Source organism: Bufo gargarizans, chromosome 3, assembly GCF_014858855.1.
Source record: "Bufo gargarizans isolate SCDJY-AF-19 chromosome 3, ASM1485885v1, whole genome shotgun sequence".
Classification (NCBI taxonomy): Eukaryota; Metazoa; Chordata; class Amphibia; order Anura; family Bufonidae; genus Bufo; species Bufo gargarizans.
Genome location: NC_058082.1, coordinates 292955735 through 292971645, shown reverse-complemented (window position 1 = coordinate 292971645; position 15911 = coordinate 292955735). Strand labels below are relative to the sequence as shown.

At 44.2% G+C, this 15911-nt stretch overlaps 1 protein-coding gene across 1 annotated transcript in view; it reads left to right on the top strand.

Annotated features, from left to right (window-relative positions):
* LOC122932160 (microtubule-actin cross-linking factor 1-like) overlaps positions 1-15911 on the top strand; it is a 259477-nt gene that overhangs the window by 235539 nt on the left and 8027 nt on the right. The window contains 15 exon segments of the mRNA XM_044286418.1: positions 613-772; positions 862-1056; positions 1167-1295; positions 1420-1563; positions 1740-1928; positions 2450-2561; positions 2851-3014; positions 3099-3261; positions 3343-3497; positions 3591-3665; positions 5128-5145; positions 6131-6248; positions 8182-8238; positions 8927-9138; positions 12561-12671. Coding sequence (XP_044142353.1) covers positions 613-772; positions 862-1056; positions 1167-1295; positions 1420-1563; positions 1740-1928; positions 2450-2561; positions 2851-3014; positions 3099-3261; positions 3343-3497; positions 3591-3665; positions 5128-5145; positions 6131-6248; positions 8182-8238; positions 8927-9138; positions 12561-12671 — 2002 coding nt within the window.

Below are 15911 nucleotides of genomic sequence, written 5' to 3'. Positions count from 1 at the left end.
AGTATCCGCCCTACTTGCTGGTAGACAGGTAATTAGCATATTATAAAAGTCCGTTTTTTAAATTAACTACTGAACCAAAATGAGTAATAGCATTATATATTCATATATCGCAGTATAGGGATTATAAGTAGCCAAAATAAATAAATAAAAGACTTTAGTGGGGTGACAGAAGCCCTTTAAGGCATAGACATGTCTGTAACCAGATGGTTGGGGGCCACACAGAATGGTATCAAGGGTGCATGTGGCCCGACCAGGCCTCAGGTTGTGCACCCCTGGATTAGAGGAATGTGGATGGTACTTTGAAGGAAAGGGCCAGAGCATAGAATGCTCTGTTCTGGCTCCTAAATTTTGGAGCATTTCTGGCATAAAATTCTGTTATTAAAAAAAGCCAACCCAATAGTTGGTATAAGGGCAGAGAAGAGTGTCTATGCCTGCACCACGTTTATCATCCAGCCTGAGCCAATGTGATACATCTGGTGCAGGTCCAGATAGCCTGTCTGACCTTACACCATTTATAGGACCAGTAAATCTTGGCCATAGTATCCAGTATGTGGTTAGAAGTTTTCCATGTTAAGGCCATTTTCCAAACTTGTACTATATTTTTCTTTACAGACAGCATAAGCTGGAAGAAGCCTTGCTGTTCTCTGGCCAGTTTATGGATGCTTTACAGGCACTGGTTGATTGGCTATACAAGGTGGAACCTCAGTTGGCAGAAGATCAGCCCGTCCATGGAGATCTGGATCTTGTAATGAACTTGATGGATGCCCATAAAGTAAGGCTTTTATGTTTCTTTAATCCTAAAATACTGGATATAATTGCAGGTTTTTTGTATGTGCTCATTTTATTTCATCATTTCTAAAGGTTTTTCAGAAAGAGCTTGGGAAGAGAACCAGCAGCGTTCAAGCTGTAAAACGTTCTGCCCGGGAACTGCTGGATAGTAGTAGAGAGGATACCACCTGGGTGAAGGTTCAACTTCAGGAACTTAGCACACGTTGGGACACTGTCTGTAAACTGTCAGTGTCTAAGCAGACCCGTCTGGAGCAAGCTCTGAAACAGGTGTGTATTGTGATGACCTCATGAGAATAAGACAAATTTTTGCTGCAATTGTACTTTAGAATACATAGATTTTACCTTAAAAAATACTTAATTATGTTTTCACCATTTAGGCTGAGGAGTTCCGTAGCACCGTCCATATGCTGTTAGAGTGGCTGTCAGAGGCAGAACAGACCTTGCGTTTTCGGGGTGCTCTTCCTGATGATGCCGAGGCTTTGCAGTCGCTCATTGATGTTCACAAGGTGGTGATATTTTTGCTGCTAGATCACATATTTTTGTCCTTATTATTGCGCATGCCGCCAGAGAATAATGCATATGCTCTAGATTGGTTGCTTCTCTTACAAATGATCTCCTTAATTTCTCTAGGAATTTATGAATAAAGTTGAAGAGAAGCAGGTAGATGTGAACACAGCCGTCAGTATGGGAGAGAGGATTCTAACTATGTGCCACCCAGACTGTATCACCACAGTCAAGCACTGGATCACTATCATCCGAGCTCGATTCGAGGAGGTATAACCAAATATCTATTGTTCTAAAGGCAAAGCTTACTAAAAGTGGTGCACAAATGGCAAATATTCCTCTGTGTCCTCATAGATATGCACAGCGTCCTGTGTGTTGGGTTTTTGTGACATTTTGTCTTCAGGTATTAAGCCTTGTAACAATATAACTATATATTATCTTTTTAGGTTTTGACTTGGGGGAATCAACACCAGCAGAGGTTGCAAACCGCTCTTGCTGAACTTCTTGCCAATTCTGACCTTCTAGATGAGTTGTTATCTTGGATCCAATGGGCTGAAACCACACTCATCCAAAGGGATCAGGAGCCTATGCCTCAAAACATTGATCAAGTCAAAGCCCTAATCTCTGAGCATCAGGTACAGTACACATTGGTTGCGTATTTAGTTTTGGGTTACTGCACTGTAGGAAAGAATGTATTGTAATGAAAACTGGGTTTACAACATTCTCAAGATATCAGTCTAAACTGGCCTTTTACTGACATTGATATTTTGCTGTGATTAGAATAAATCATTGCTGTACTGAATAATGGGATTTTCTTTTTTCCTCATTGAAATACTATGATCTCAATAATATTAGTCCGCAGCGTGGCAGACTAATGCAGGTCACATAAACCTGAGCCCAATCTTTTTGTTCACTAGCACAAAGCAGTTATTGCTGGAATCAGATTGTAGTTAGAATTGCTCTTGGCCTTTAAGAAAGTGCTTTAACCTAGGGAATTCATGTTTAGATACAATTACAAAATATGCCATTGATGGTTACTATGATTTAAACCTTCTGTTCTTCATAGTATTAAACAATATAGTCCAAATATTGCACCCCCATTTTAAAGCATTGTGCACATATCATTTGACAAGCTTTGTGCTCATTCTTTTTGAAGATGTTCATGGAGGAAATGACTCAGAAGCAACCAGATGTGGATAGAGTGACAAAGACATACAAGAGGAAAACCGATCCTAACCATGCCTCATTCAGTGACAAGACCCGAAACAGTGAGTGTACCCGATTCTTCAGCTCTGTGTGCTACAGTTCAATGCAGTTTACTATTTTTATACGTCTTCAACATAAAGCCAATGAAAGTCTTACAAGTATCCTATATCTGTAGGTATTCTAATGACTTTATAGAATGATTTTACCCAGAACAGCAATACTGGTGTGCACTGTTAAGATTGTGAACTTTAGGGAGGTGCTATTCTTCATTATCTTTGAAAAAGATTATATTAGATGGCTTCTGTTTCTGTTATGCATTAAATCACTTTACTTTTTTTTTATTTTTTGCAGGGAAACCTGCAGTGCAGTCCACCCCACCAGTCTTTCAGATGCCCTCCCAGTCGGAGAACAAGAACCCTAGAGTCAATCAGCTGTCTGCCCGTTGGCAGCAGGTGTGGTTATTAGCATTGGAGAGACAGCGAAAGCTCAATGATTCTTTAGACAGGTTGGAAGAGGTATGGTAACAAAGCTGCACGTTTGCCATATAACCAATTCATCTTTGCTTTGGTTATTGAACTTTACGTTTTTGTTTTTCCAAGTTAAAAGAATTTGCCAACTTTGACTTTGACATCTGGAGGAAGAAATACATGCGGTGGATGAATCACAAGAAATCGCGGGTCATGGATTTCTTCCGCAGGATAGACAAAGACCAGGATGGGAAAATTACCAGACAAGAATTTATTGATGGGATATTGGCATCCAGTAAGTAGACAGTTTCTAAGGATCATGACCTTTAAAGTTCATCCTCTTGATTCAGTTACCAACCACTTATGTCTTCTCTAGAATTTCCAACCACAAAACTAGAAATGACAGCTGTGGCTGATATCTTTGATGGTGATGGTGATGGATACATCGATTACTATGAGTTTGTAGCCGCCCTTCATCCCAATAAAGATGCTTATCGGCCGACTACTGATGCAGATAAGATTGAGGATGAAGTAAGTGGTTTTCTTCCGTTAGCAAGAATACTCTCACTTTCTAGTAGTTTTTTTTTATATGTTAATACTTATCTCTGACTTATTTCTTCAAAGGTCACCAGGCAGGTGGCACAATGTAAATGTGCAAAGCGATTCCAGGTGGAACAGATCGGAGAGAACAAATACAGGGTGAGCAAAGTGTTTTTCTTTTTGTGAGTCTTTGGTAGGTTCACTTAGTGTTAGGAGCTAGCTTGTGTACGCTAAAGATGTCTAGTTGTCACTAGCATATGCCTTGCAGTCTAAGGGCTCAGTCACACGGCCGTATGCACGGATCCGCACCCGTTCCACTTTGCGGAAGGTCTGCAGATCCATTCATATCTATGGGCCCCCCGTACCGCGGCTCCGCAGAAAAGATAGAACATGTCCTATTCTTGTCCGCAAGAATAGGCATTTTCTATTATGGTTGCGACCATGTGCGATCCGGAAATTGCAGAAAGCGCATGGCCATTGTCCATGTTTTGCGGATCAGCAAAGCACTACGGCCATCTGAATGGGCCCTAAGTATAAGTAAATAAAATCGAGCACTGCTTTTTGTGATGTGAACCACAAGCTGAAAGAGTTTTTGCCACGAATATTTATTACCATTTTGTGGTAAAGCACAAAACGTAACCATTCTTCACTTGGAATCATTTTGAGTATTGCTCAAGTGTCAAGATGTTGCTCGTTATTCCCTTTCCAGAAAGTCCTACTAATGTGTTCAGTGCTAATGACAGAAAGCTGCTTCTAGGGCTCGTTCACACCTTGCAATTTTGACACTGTCAAAATCCGTAAAGTTAGATGCTGTGGAACCGCTTGTGGCTTGGCTCCATTGATTGAAGCTAAATCGCAAGTGGCCGCTCGAGGCGGCTGTCTGCACGCCATGCAAAGAAGGGCCATATCCTTTCTTGACGCAGTCTTGGCTTTAAATCGCTTTGTGTCAAACTACAGGGCTGCCTCCCATTGAAAACAATAGAAGGCAGCTGGCTGCATTTTGGCGGATAGTTTGTGCCAAAATTCTGCTATGGGAACAGGCCCTTACTGTGAAAATTCTGCACACTATGAATTGGGAACCACTTTACTCAATGAAATGAGCAGGATTGTCTACAACAAGTGAGTGACCGCAATATCTAAGCATGGTTGATATTATTTTTTTATTCCTTTTTCTTAGGCCGAATGCACACGGCCGTGAGTGGTCCGTGGTATCCCGGCCTGGCATCCTGCTGACAGCAGGAGCGCACGGCGTCATTGGTGGCTATGATGCTGTGCGCTTCATGCTGCCGCTGCACTACAGTAATACACTGGTATGATCTATACCAGTGTATTACTGTAGTGCAGCGACAGCGTCCTAGCAACAAATGACGCCGTGCGCTCCTGCTGTCAGCAGGATGCCAGGCCGGGATACCACGGACCACTCACGGCATTCGGCCTTATGCTGTGGTTTGCATGATTAAATAATACAATTCAGATCGTGGATCAGCCATTTAAGGAAAACAATATTTACTTATTAACCAGTGCAATTCAGCCACGTTTGTGTCAGTAGTAGTTCTGTGTTATTGCTGTGTATGCGCAACTAAAGAGTTTTCTTTCTTTCTCCTTGTGCTTTTTCATGTAGTTCTTCCTAGGGAACCAGGTACAGTGCTTTCTGATGCTGCCTCTTTTCTGCCCGAATAATCACTTGCTTACATACTAAGTTGATTCTTTTTTTTATTTTATTTGTGATCATCTTAAAATTCTGACAATCACCATAGATTTCTTTAAGCTGTTTAGATGTGTACAGACCTGTGTCTCACGCAAATAAACCCACACTGCTTAATGTGGATGCTCCTTATTGTGTGAATGGGTCTGCATGTCAGAGTGAACAGCTCCTTTAATTCCTGAGCTGTTTACATAGCTACGTGCCATTCATGTCATTCATCACAGCTGAAGGTGACTGGGAACGTCCTGTAAATCTCAGATTGATGGAACTCTTATTACATTGTAATAGAAGTTCCTACATGGGAAATCTACCTCCTATGCTTGGACATAGATCTTACAGGAGCCCATCAGCCGGACAGCTGCATGAGCATGTCATTGGGTCTCCCTTATCCATAATTTAGTAAGGCTACTTTCACACTAGCGGCAGGACGGATCCGACAGGGTGAACAGCCTGCCGGATCCGTCTTGCCGCTAGTGTGAAAGTAGCCTTATGTGACTGAATTACCAAAATTGCCAATATGGTACAACTAACTCCATTTCCACAACTAATCATACAAATCAAGGATTAGGGGCTGTGGATGCCTCATATTCCCACCCCAGTAGATCCTGGGAGGATAACAAGCTTCTTTTAATTTATAGCCAGGTTTTCCTGGATGTAAGCGGTGGCTAAAATTCTGAAGAGCTGAATGTAAAGCTCTAAGACTGAGGCTTCTTCTCCAGGTCTGCTCACGATTCATTCTCTGTTAATATGTGTCTGTACGCACATAGATTCATTTTATGGAGTGAATTTATGAACATGCACATATTGACATATATATTTACCTATATATGTCCGGTTTGGTCTACGGGTGACTTGACATGCATGTATTGAAAGCTTGTAAGAGATCTGATGTAAGTAACCAGTTATTTGGTTTTCTCAGTTTGGAGACTCTCAACAGTTGCGCTTAGTGCGTATACTGCGCAGCACAGTGATGGTTCGAGTTGGAGGCGGCTGGATGGCTCTAGATGAATTTTTGGTGAAAAACGATCCTTGCCGAGGTACAAATTTCTGCTTCTCAGATTATAACCCAATGTTTATACACTGAATGCTCTTGTGTTTGATTTTAATGGATTTTTTTATGGTATTTGTTCTGCATAAAGCAGGTTCTCCAAGCAGTGGCTCAGGAGCCCCATGTGGTTCTTGTGCTCCCCTGAATGTGACTGGAAAGCTAATAGCAGCCACAGTTTCTCTTGTTCCTCTACCATTTATCATGTAGAGGAAGTTTATTCAAGGCACTTACTAATGTATTGTTATTACTCATATTGCCTCCTTTTCCATCACATACATTGCTCGTCTTAATGGTTACGACCACCCTGTAATCCAGTCGCAGTGGTCGTGCTTGAACATTATAGGAAAAAGCGCCGGCCTCTCTGGTGGCCAGGACTTTGGGCGCGCACATAAACTGGGGCTTTTTCCTATAGTGTGCAAGCACGACCACAGCTGATGGATTGCAGGGTGGTCATAACCATAGAAACAAGCAGTGTATAATGTGATGGAAACATGAATCTAGCCTGTAAAGGAAGCAATATGGGTAATAACAATACATTAGTAAGTGCCTTGTATTAACTTTCTCTACATAAAAAATGTGTCACAACCCTTTTAAGGGTCTCCAACCCTGCGAAGATTGGGGACCGAAACATTTTAAAAGGGCTGTGCATGACTGCATACAAAGATTATGTGCCCAAAAATAAATGACAGAAGAAATGTGTAGTTTGATTTGTATATCTGAATATAGCATCTAATAGTCATCTTTTTAGGGTGTTGCTGCCTTGAACTTGCATTGCCTATAGCAGAGTTCCAAACTTGCCATCTATTCAGTCATCACTGTTGAATCGGGTGTCTTAAGCTGGCCTTACACTTTACAGATCTAATATGGATTGAGACCGCCTCAACTGTTAATTACTCATTTTAGTGGAATCTGCCAAGCACTTATCTCCTTCCCTCCATAAAAATGACATGCCTGTTCCACTAAGCCAAATCTGCATGTTATTAACGGAGTCACTAAGATAGCTGCTCAGGCGATGGGTGTTTTATCTGCTGCATATGGCCGGCTTCATATTCCTTTCTGTTAGAAACCATCTATGGTTATTGCTCAGCTGTTTCAGATTTTGGGTACTGGTGGGGCAAATGCTTCAGATGCTCCTACAGCATAAGTTACTTTTCCTGCCAGCCTTAGGCTGGGTTCAATCTTTTTTTTTTTTTTTTGCCATTGTTGCATTTTTTTTCTTTTTGATGCAGCGTTTTTCAATACCTCTTTTTCTCATGCGGCCAGATGAAATCCACTAGAAAGTGTTTTTTGCGTTACATTCGTGTTTTTGTCAAAAAATGCTCTAGTTGTAGTGTTTTTACCCATTGGAATCTTTACGGGAGTTGAAAACCATTTGAAAAAAAATACCTTTAAGTATACAGTTAAAAAATAAATAAATACAAAAATAGCACACAAAAAAAAGATAAAAACACAATATTTTTTTATTTTATTTTTTTACCTCTGGAGAAAAATGTACTTGTGGCCTGTGGCCATTAGGTGATCTTGTATCTTATCAGCACCCATCAGGGGAGACAAACATTGCATCATTTCCCCATCCTGCCACCAGAGGGCAGTATGGTTTCATTTTAGACACGGGGAAGTAGATCTGTTTTATTGGTGTGCCGGCTATATGGAGCATATCCGAAGAAAGTTCCATCTGTTCTGTGCTTTGTATCCGTGGTAGTGCATGCAGTCACTGACTTAATCTAGGGTTTGATGTTTTGCATCCCCTGCTTCATAACATAGTTGTGTTCCTTCAAGATATGATTTGTCTGGGATTAGTGTCTGCACATTGAGCCCAGTTCAAACCTATGTCTTGATAGATAATCTTGTCAATGTCTGTAGATTTTGCATGCCTTACATCATGTCCATTTCTCCCCTCTGCACCTCTCTACCCTTCTTAGTTCATCATCCAGGAATTAAATTAAAGAGAACCGATTCCGTCTCATCCATAGGCTTTGGTAACTGCTCTTGCTTTGTAGATGTGCTTATTGCTGTCAACATGCTTTATTTGAGTTTCATCATACGCAAGAACAGAACTCTATATTGTATTCACATTGTATGACCATGAGCACTCTGCATCCGTACCTGGAATTAGCATTTTGGGTGAGATGATCTGACAAATGCACGAACACCACCCGTGGGGGCAGCGGATCGCGGACCCATTCACCTGAATGGGTCTGCGATCCGCCCTTTTCCGCAAAAAGATAGGACATGTTCTATCTTTTTGCGGAACGGAAGTATGGGACGAAACCCTGCGGAAGTACTCCGTTGTGAATGGGTCCGCATTCCGTAAATGCCCACGGAACGGCGCCCGTATATTGCGGATCCGCAAATGCGGTCCGCAATACGACCAGGAAGCGCACACTATAGTGTGAAAGAGGTCTATGGATGGAAATCCAGATAATACATTTGCCCTGAGCCCATGCAAACATGACAAAACAATGTGTGTGGCTTCTGAGAGATTTAACGCTAACAACCCAACTGACCCATGTTTGCTGGCTATACTGTGTATTAACCTGTTTTGCAGAACTAAATACATGTGATGTGTGTGTGTGTGTGTGTGTTGCTTACTATAACTTCTGTGCATCTTGTTTGGGCTTGAGAATCTTACACACAATGTAACCTATGTATATTTCTTTTCATCAGCAAGGGGAAGAACTAATCTCGAGCTGCGAGAGAAGTTTATACTACCCGAAGGGGTTTCCCAGGGAATGACTCCCTTCAGGTCACGAGGGCGAAGGTCAAAACCGTCTTCCAGGACTGCCTCTCCTACTAGGTCCAGCTCCAGTGCCAGCCAGAGTAACCATAGCTGTACCTCTGTTCCATCCTCACCCGCTACCCCTGCAAGTGGTTCAAAGGTAGGTTTTGTGCATGATTATTTGGACATTAGCATATGCATATTTGGAAGTAACATGGGGTACAAAGGCCAGTGTCTTTTGCTTTGCTTTGTTTGCATGCAATAATACCCTTTTTACCATATGGGAACTACTTTGTATGTGCTTTGTCTTTTAGACATAAACTGGCAGATTCTCAGTCATGACATTTTTTTTTTTATAAATGAATAAATGAAGCTTATCTTCGTGGCACAGTGACCCTACAGTCAGTGTCATGCAAGAAACCACACAATGCAGTACACAGACTAAAGCCTGTGGTTGGAGGAAAAGGTAAGTGAACGCTTTGGCATTACCTGGATTTCTGTGTTGATTAGTAGTCCAATATGGTCTGATTGTTATTTTAAGTCACAATTATAGGCAAACAGAATATAAAGAGGTGTCTTAATATTGATGATCTGTCCTCAGGATAGGTCATCAATATCAGATTGGTGAGGGTCCAACTTCCAGCTCCCCTCATCAATCAGCCATTTGAACGGGCCCCGGTGCTCCTGCAAGTGCTGCATCCTCTTCCATGTTTACCTGCACACTGTCTCCTTTGTAGCAGCGGTGCTGGGTAATTGTACCTTCCTCTCCAATTCACTTGAATGGGATGATCTGCTATAGTTGTACTGCACAACCACTACAATCCAGATATCATGCAGGTAATCATTGAAGAGGATGCAGCTCACACGAGCTCGGCATCCTCTTCAAATAGCTGGTCCATGATCTCTGAGGATAGGTAATTATATTATGACACCTTTAACTAAATTAGTAACACAAAAACAGTCATACCATCTGCCTTTGAATGTTGCTTTAAAGGGAACCTGTCATCAACGTTATGCTCACCTCACTGAGGGCAGCATAAACTAGTGACAGAAATGCAGATGTCAGCGGTGCGTCACTCATGAGCTAAAAGTAAGTGGTTGCCGAGAACCAGCATCATAATCATTGCAGCCCAGGCCTTGAGAAGAGTCAGATCTACCTGAGAAGAGTCCTGGATATACATAGTCTCCTGCCCTCTCACCCATCTGCTGCTGATTGGCAGTTCTCTCCTAGAGAAAGGGAGAAAACTAGGTAGAAGACTGTCAGTCATCAGCAGGAGCGCAGGAATTCATGTATAACCGGGACTCTTTTCCAGGCCCGGTCTGCAATGATTGTGATGTTGGTTCTCGGCAACCACTTACTTATAACTTATAAATGACAGACCGCTGAAATCCACTCGCCTGTCTCTACTTTATTCTGCCGTTAGTATGGGCAGCATAAAGGTGATGACAGGTTCCCTTTAATTGAGCACATTGAGTAAATGAGCAGTGCAGGAAGAAAAAGTAAATGAACCTCATAAAACATGTTTAAAGACAAATCAAGTAGGAAATGACTACAAAAGCATAGCTGAAGACCTGGGTGTACGTTAACTCATGATTTGACATAATCTACAAATGAAGGAAATTCAGGATTGTCACTACTGACGTGTCCTTTATCAGAATAGAGCGGTAGTGAGCATGTTGGTCCTCCACTTTTCACTTCTATGAACAATTGTTAAGTTTAGTTTGTGTTTGCCTATAATTGTGACTTGGATAACAATCAGACCACATCTTATTAGTGAGAGAAAATCACTGCAGCTCTCACCTGCACCTGCCAATGGAGCACAGAAAATCAGACCTGGACACGGTCAGATGCAAAGTACAATGAAAATTATTGATCAATGCAGAAATCCCAGTGCTTCCAAAAGGTTCAATAACTTTTTTTTTGCAAACGTGCACTTTTGAAACCATTTTTGGAAAATAAAAAGGCCAAACTGATCAATTAGTCTGGGAAAGTACTGAGATTGAAAGGCAAAAATGTATCTGGGATTTTAAAAGATTTATTCCATGTTTTTTTTTTTTTTTATACTATTTAGACACTTAGGGGGAGATTTATCAAAGACCAGCATTTAACGCAGATCTTTGAAGTCTTCAGTGCTGCTGGAGGGTGCAACTAATTTATGATGAGGCGCAGATCTTGGCATAAACTAGATGCATCCTTCGGCTGTGTGTGCACCAGAAAGAAATCTGTGGCAGCTGCCGTAGATTTCGGTCTTTGCTCAAACTCTCACGACACCCTCCTTTTCGAAAAGTGTTAAGGGGTGACATTTAAAAAGAGGCAAACATGAAGTTAAGTTTGCTACTTTTTTACACAAAAAAAGAGGCGCAGAGAGATGCTAAATATCCCCCTTAGGCCCCTTTCACACGGGCGAGTTTTCCGTGCGGGTGCGATCCGTGCGGCGAACGTATGGCACCCGCACTAAATCCTGACCCATTCATTTCTATGGGGCTGTGCACATGAGCGATGTTTTTAACGCATCACTTGTGCGTTCAGTTGAAATCGCAGCATGCTCTATATTTTCCGATTTTGACGTGACGCAGGCCCCATAGAAGTGAATGGGGTGTGTGAAAATCGGATGGCATCCGCAAGCAAGTTCGGATGCCGTGCGATTTGCACGCATGGTTGCTAGGAGACCATCGGGATGGAGACCCGATCATTATTATTTTCCCTTATAACATGGTTATAAGGGAAAATAATAGCATTCTGAATACAGAATGCATAGTAAACCAGCGCTAGAGGGGTTAAAAAAAAATATAAAAAATTTTAACTCACCTTAGTCCACTTGCTCGCGAAGCTGGCATCTCCTTGTGTCTCCGCTGCTGATGAACAGGACCTGGGGTGAGCTACTCCATTAAATAGAGCTTAAGGACCTTCGATGACGTCACTCCGGTCATCACATGATCTTTTACCATGGTGAATCACCATGGTAAAAGATCATGTGACGTACCATGTGATGACCGGAGTGACGTCATCGAAGGTCCTTAACCTGTATTTAATGCAGCAGCTCACCCCAGGTCCTGTTCATCAGCAGCGGAGACACAAGGAGATGCCGGGCTTCGCGATCAAGTGGACTAAGGTGAGTTAAATTTTTTTATATTTTTTTTTAACCCCTCTAGCGCTGGTTTACTATGCGTTCTGTATTCAGAATGCTATTATTTTCCCTTATAACCATGTTATAAGGGAAAATAATACAATCTTCAGAACATCAATCCCAAGCCCGAACTTCTATGAAGAAGTTCGGGTTTGGGTACCAAACATGCGCGATTTTTCTCACGCGAGTGCAACACATGACAATGTTTTGCACTTGCGCAGAAAAAATCGCGCATTTTCCCGCAACGCACCCGGCTCTTATCCGGGCAAAAAAACTCACGCCCGTGTGAAAGAGGCCTTAGTGTTACCATATGTGATATGCGTGCCTGCTTTAGTCCTTTGGTTCAAATTTTGTTTGTTTCAATGTATTTTTTTGTTTGCATTTTTGTGACATCTCATTACCCTTCTTCATCTTCGCTCGCTTCCCGTCCTGTGTGCCCTTGCCCCTCTCGCAGACTCCACAGCAGCCATCTCGCTGTTACGAAAAGCCCTGGCTTGTAAACAGCAAGACTGGCACGCCCTCTAGGGGTTTCGAATACTCAGACTTCCAGATCCCATCGTGTGAGGTAGAGTATGGTCCTCCAACAGTAGAGCCTCCACCTTTTCCAGGAGCCATCTTCCTGCTAACACCTTGCCTCGTCAAGCTTTCCCGAATTGAACTAACAATTGTCTTTTGAATGGATGAGAAATACTTGTGTCATTATCCAAATAAATCTACTTTCCCAGTTTTGATTGATTTTCCTTCTAATATGTGAGGATTAAGGCATGTGTTCACTGGTTGAAAAACTAAAAAATGGTCTCTCTTTACTAAAGTTACCATGGAGGTTTTCCCTCCGATATTAACGCATGATTTTTAATTACACTTAGATTTCTGCAAATTTTAAATCTTAATTCTTTCAGATTGGTGTTGACTCAAAATCTATTGAAAAAATCTGTTACAATTGCATGCATGCTCATTCAGTCCATTGAACGTCACTTGAATGCATTGTCTTCACTTTAACAACACAGTATAATGCTGAGCATCAAGTCACTAATGTCCATAAACTGTGATAAATATATATATTTCTTCTTTTCATAATCTGGAAGGTTTTCTTATGAACACCACTGCCGAATTAAGATTTCCTGTACTCACATACAATCAGTGCTTTTGGGTATCCATATATGGGCCATCTGGCTAGGAATACCTTTATTGACATAGATCAGCGAAATGTTACTGTTTTACCAGTAAAATTTCCAGACTGGTAAAATTTGATTTGATTAGTAAAAGCACACTGCTAGTCCATTGCACAAAGATATAAGCAAATAATAATAGAAAAGTGAAAAATAAACTGCTTGGTGGCTATACTTAGCAAGGGCAGTTAAAAATGAGATTTTTGTGAACTCACCTTGTAAAATCTCTTTCTCGCTTTATTCATTGGGGGACACAGGACCATGGGTATAGCTTGCTGCTGCCACTAGGAGGCGACACTAGGCTGAAAGCTGTTTGCTCCTCCCCTGCAGGCTATACCCCCTCCAGCCTGGAGAGAGCATATCAGTTTGTGCTTCAGCAGTAGGAGAAACATACCGAAACAAAACAAAACAGGAAGACCACAGTCCAACCAAACAACCGAACCTGACCTCAGTCCCAACCGGTAACTTGGACCACTGGTCTCAGTAGAAACCAACAACAATGGGTGGGTGCTGTGTCCCCCAATGAATAAAGCGAGAAAGAGATTTTACAAGGTGAGTTCACAAAAATCTCATTTTCTCGCTCATATCATTGGGGGACACAGGACCATGGGACGTCCTAAAGCAGTCCCCAGGGTGGGAAAACCGCTGACTTCACCTCCACAGTCGAGCCACTACACTGCGGCCTGTAAGATCCTACGGCCAAGAGCAGCATCCGCCGATGCGAACGAATGCACCTTGTAGAACTTGGTGAAGGTGTGCAACGAAGACCAAGTCGCTGCCTTACACAATTGAGACGCCGAAGCGTGGTGAAAGTGTGCCCAAGAAGCCCCGACCGCCCTGGTCGAGTGAGCCGTGACGCCAGGCGGAGGACCCCTGCCTCTGGCGCGGTAGGCCTCGTGAATGGCCGATCTAATCCACCGAGCAATCGCCACCTTGGATGCCGCCAAACCCTTCCGAGGACCCTCCGGAACTAGGAACAGAGAGTCCGCTCGCCGAAAGGAGGCTACCGCGGCCAGGTAGATCCGTAAGGCCCGCACCACATCCAGACGATGAAGCGCCACTTCCCTAGGATGAGAAGGTTTAGGGCAAAGCGAGGGGAGGACAATGTCCTCATTGACATGGAACGCCGACACCACCTTCGGCAGAAACGACGGCACCGTCCGGAGCACCACCTTATCCTGATGGAACACCAAGAAAGGCTCCTTGCACGACAGTGCCGCCAGTTCCGACACCCGACGGATGGACGTAATGGCAACCAGGAATGCCACCTTCCACGACAACATGCGGAGGGAGACTTCCCTCAGGGGTTCAAACGGCTCGGACTGAAGTGCCACCAGCACCAAATTCAGGTCCCAGGAATGTAACGGCGGCCGATATGGAACCGCGGTGTGCGCAACACCCTGCATGAAGGTCTTGACGGGCCCCAGCACTGCCAGCGTACGCTGGAAAAAAATGGAAAGGGCCGAAACCTGCCCCTTCAGCGAACTTAGGGACAGACCCAGCTCCAAACCTGCTTGAAGAAAGGCCAACACCGTAGGGAGGGAAAAACTCCTGGAGGGGAGGTCCTTGTCCTCACAGAATTTCAAGAACGACCTCCACGTACGATAGTAGATCCTCGCCGAGGAGGGCTTCCGAGCCCTAATCATCGTTCGAACGACCGCATCCGAGAAACCCCTGTTCTTCAGCAGGAAGGTTTCAATAGCCACGCCGTCAAACGCAGCGTATGTAAACCCTGGTGGAAGACTGGGCCCTGCGAGAGCAGGTCGGGCCTGAGTGGAAGAGGCCACGGCGCGTCCCCCAGGAGCAGAACGAGCTCCGAGTACCAAGCTCGGCGCGGCCAGTCCGGGGCAATCAGGAGCGTTTGAACACCCTCCATCCTGATTCTGCGAAGAATCCGCGGTAGGAGCGGCAGTGGCGGGAATACATACAGAAACTTGAAGTCGCCCCACGGTGCCACGAGTGCGTCTACGTCGTAGGCCATCGGATCCCTTGCGCGAGACAGGAAGCACGGGAGTTTGTGATTCAACCGAGATGCCATTAGGTCCACTTCCGGGCGACCCCACCGGAGGCAAAGGTCCTCGAACACCTCCGGGTGGAGAGCCCACTCCCCCGAATCCACCGTCGTTCGGCTGAGGAAATCCGCCGTCCAATTGTCCACGCCTGGGATGAAGACCGCCGAGACCATCGGGACATGGGCTTCCGCCCACTGCAGAATCCTCGCGGCCTCGTCCATCACCGGTCCGCTGCGCGTCCCCCCCTGGTGATTGATGTAGGCGACCGCTGTGGCGTTGTCCGACTGTATCCTGACCGGACGGCCCCGCAGATCGGTGGTCCAATGGCAAAGGGAGAGGTAGATGGCCCGGAGCTCCAGGATATTGATGGGTAGTCTGGACTCCGACAGAGACCAGACACCTTGGGCTGTCCGAGTACCGAAGACCCCTCCCCAACCGCGGAGGCTGGCGTCGGTCGTAACCACCGTCCAAGACACCGGCAGGAACGACTTCCCTGACGACAGGTTGTCCGGAATCATCCACCAGGCGAGAGCCTCGCGAACGGGCTGAGGCAGCGAAATCCTGAGGTCCAGTGAATCCCGGGACTTGTCCCAGGAGGACAGGATGAGCCGCTGAAACACCCTG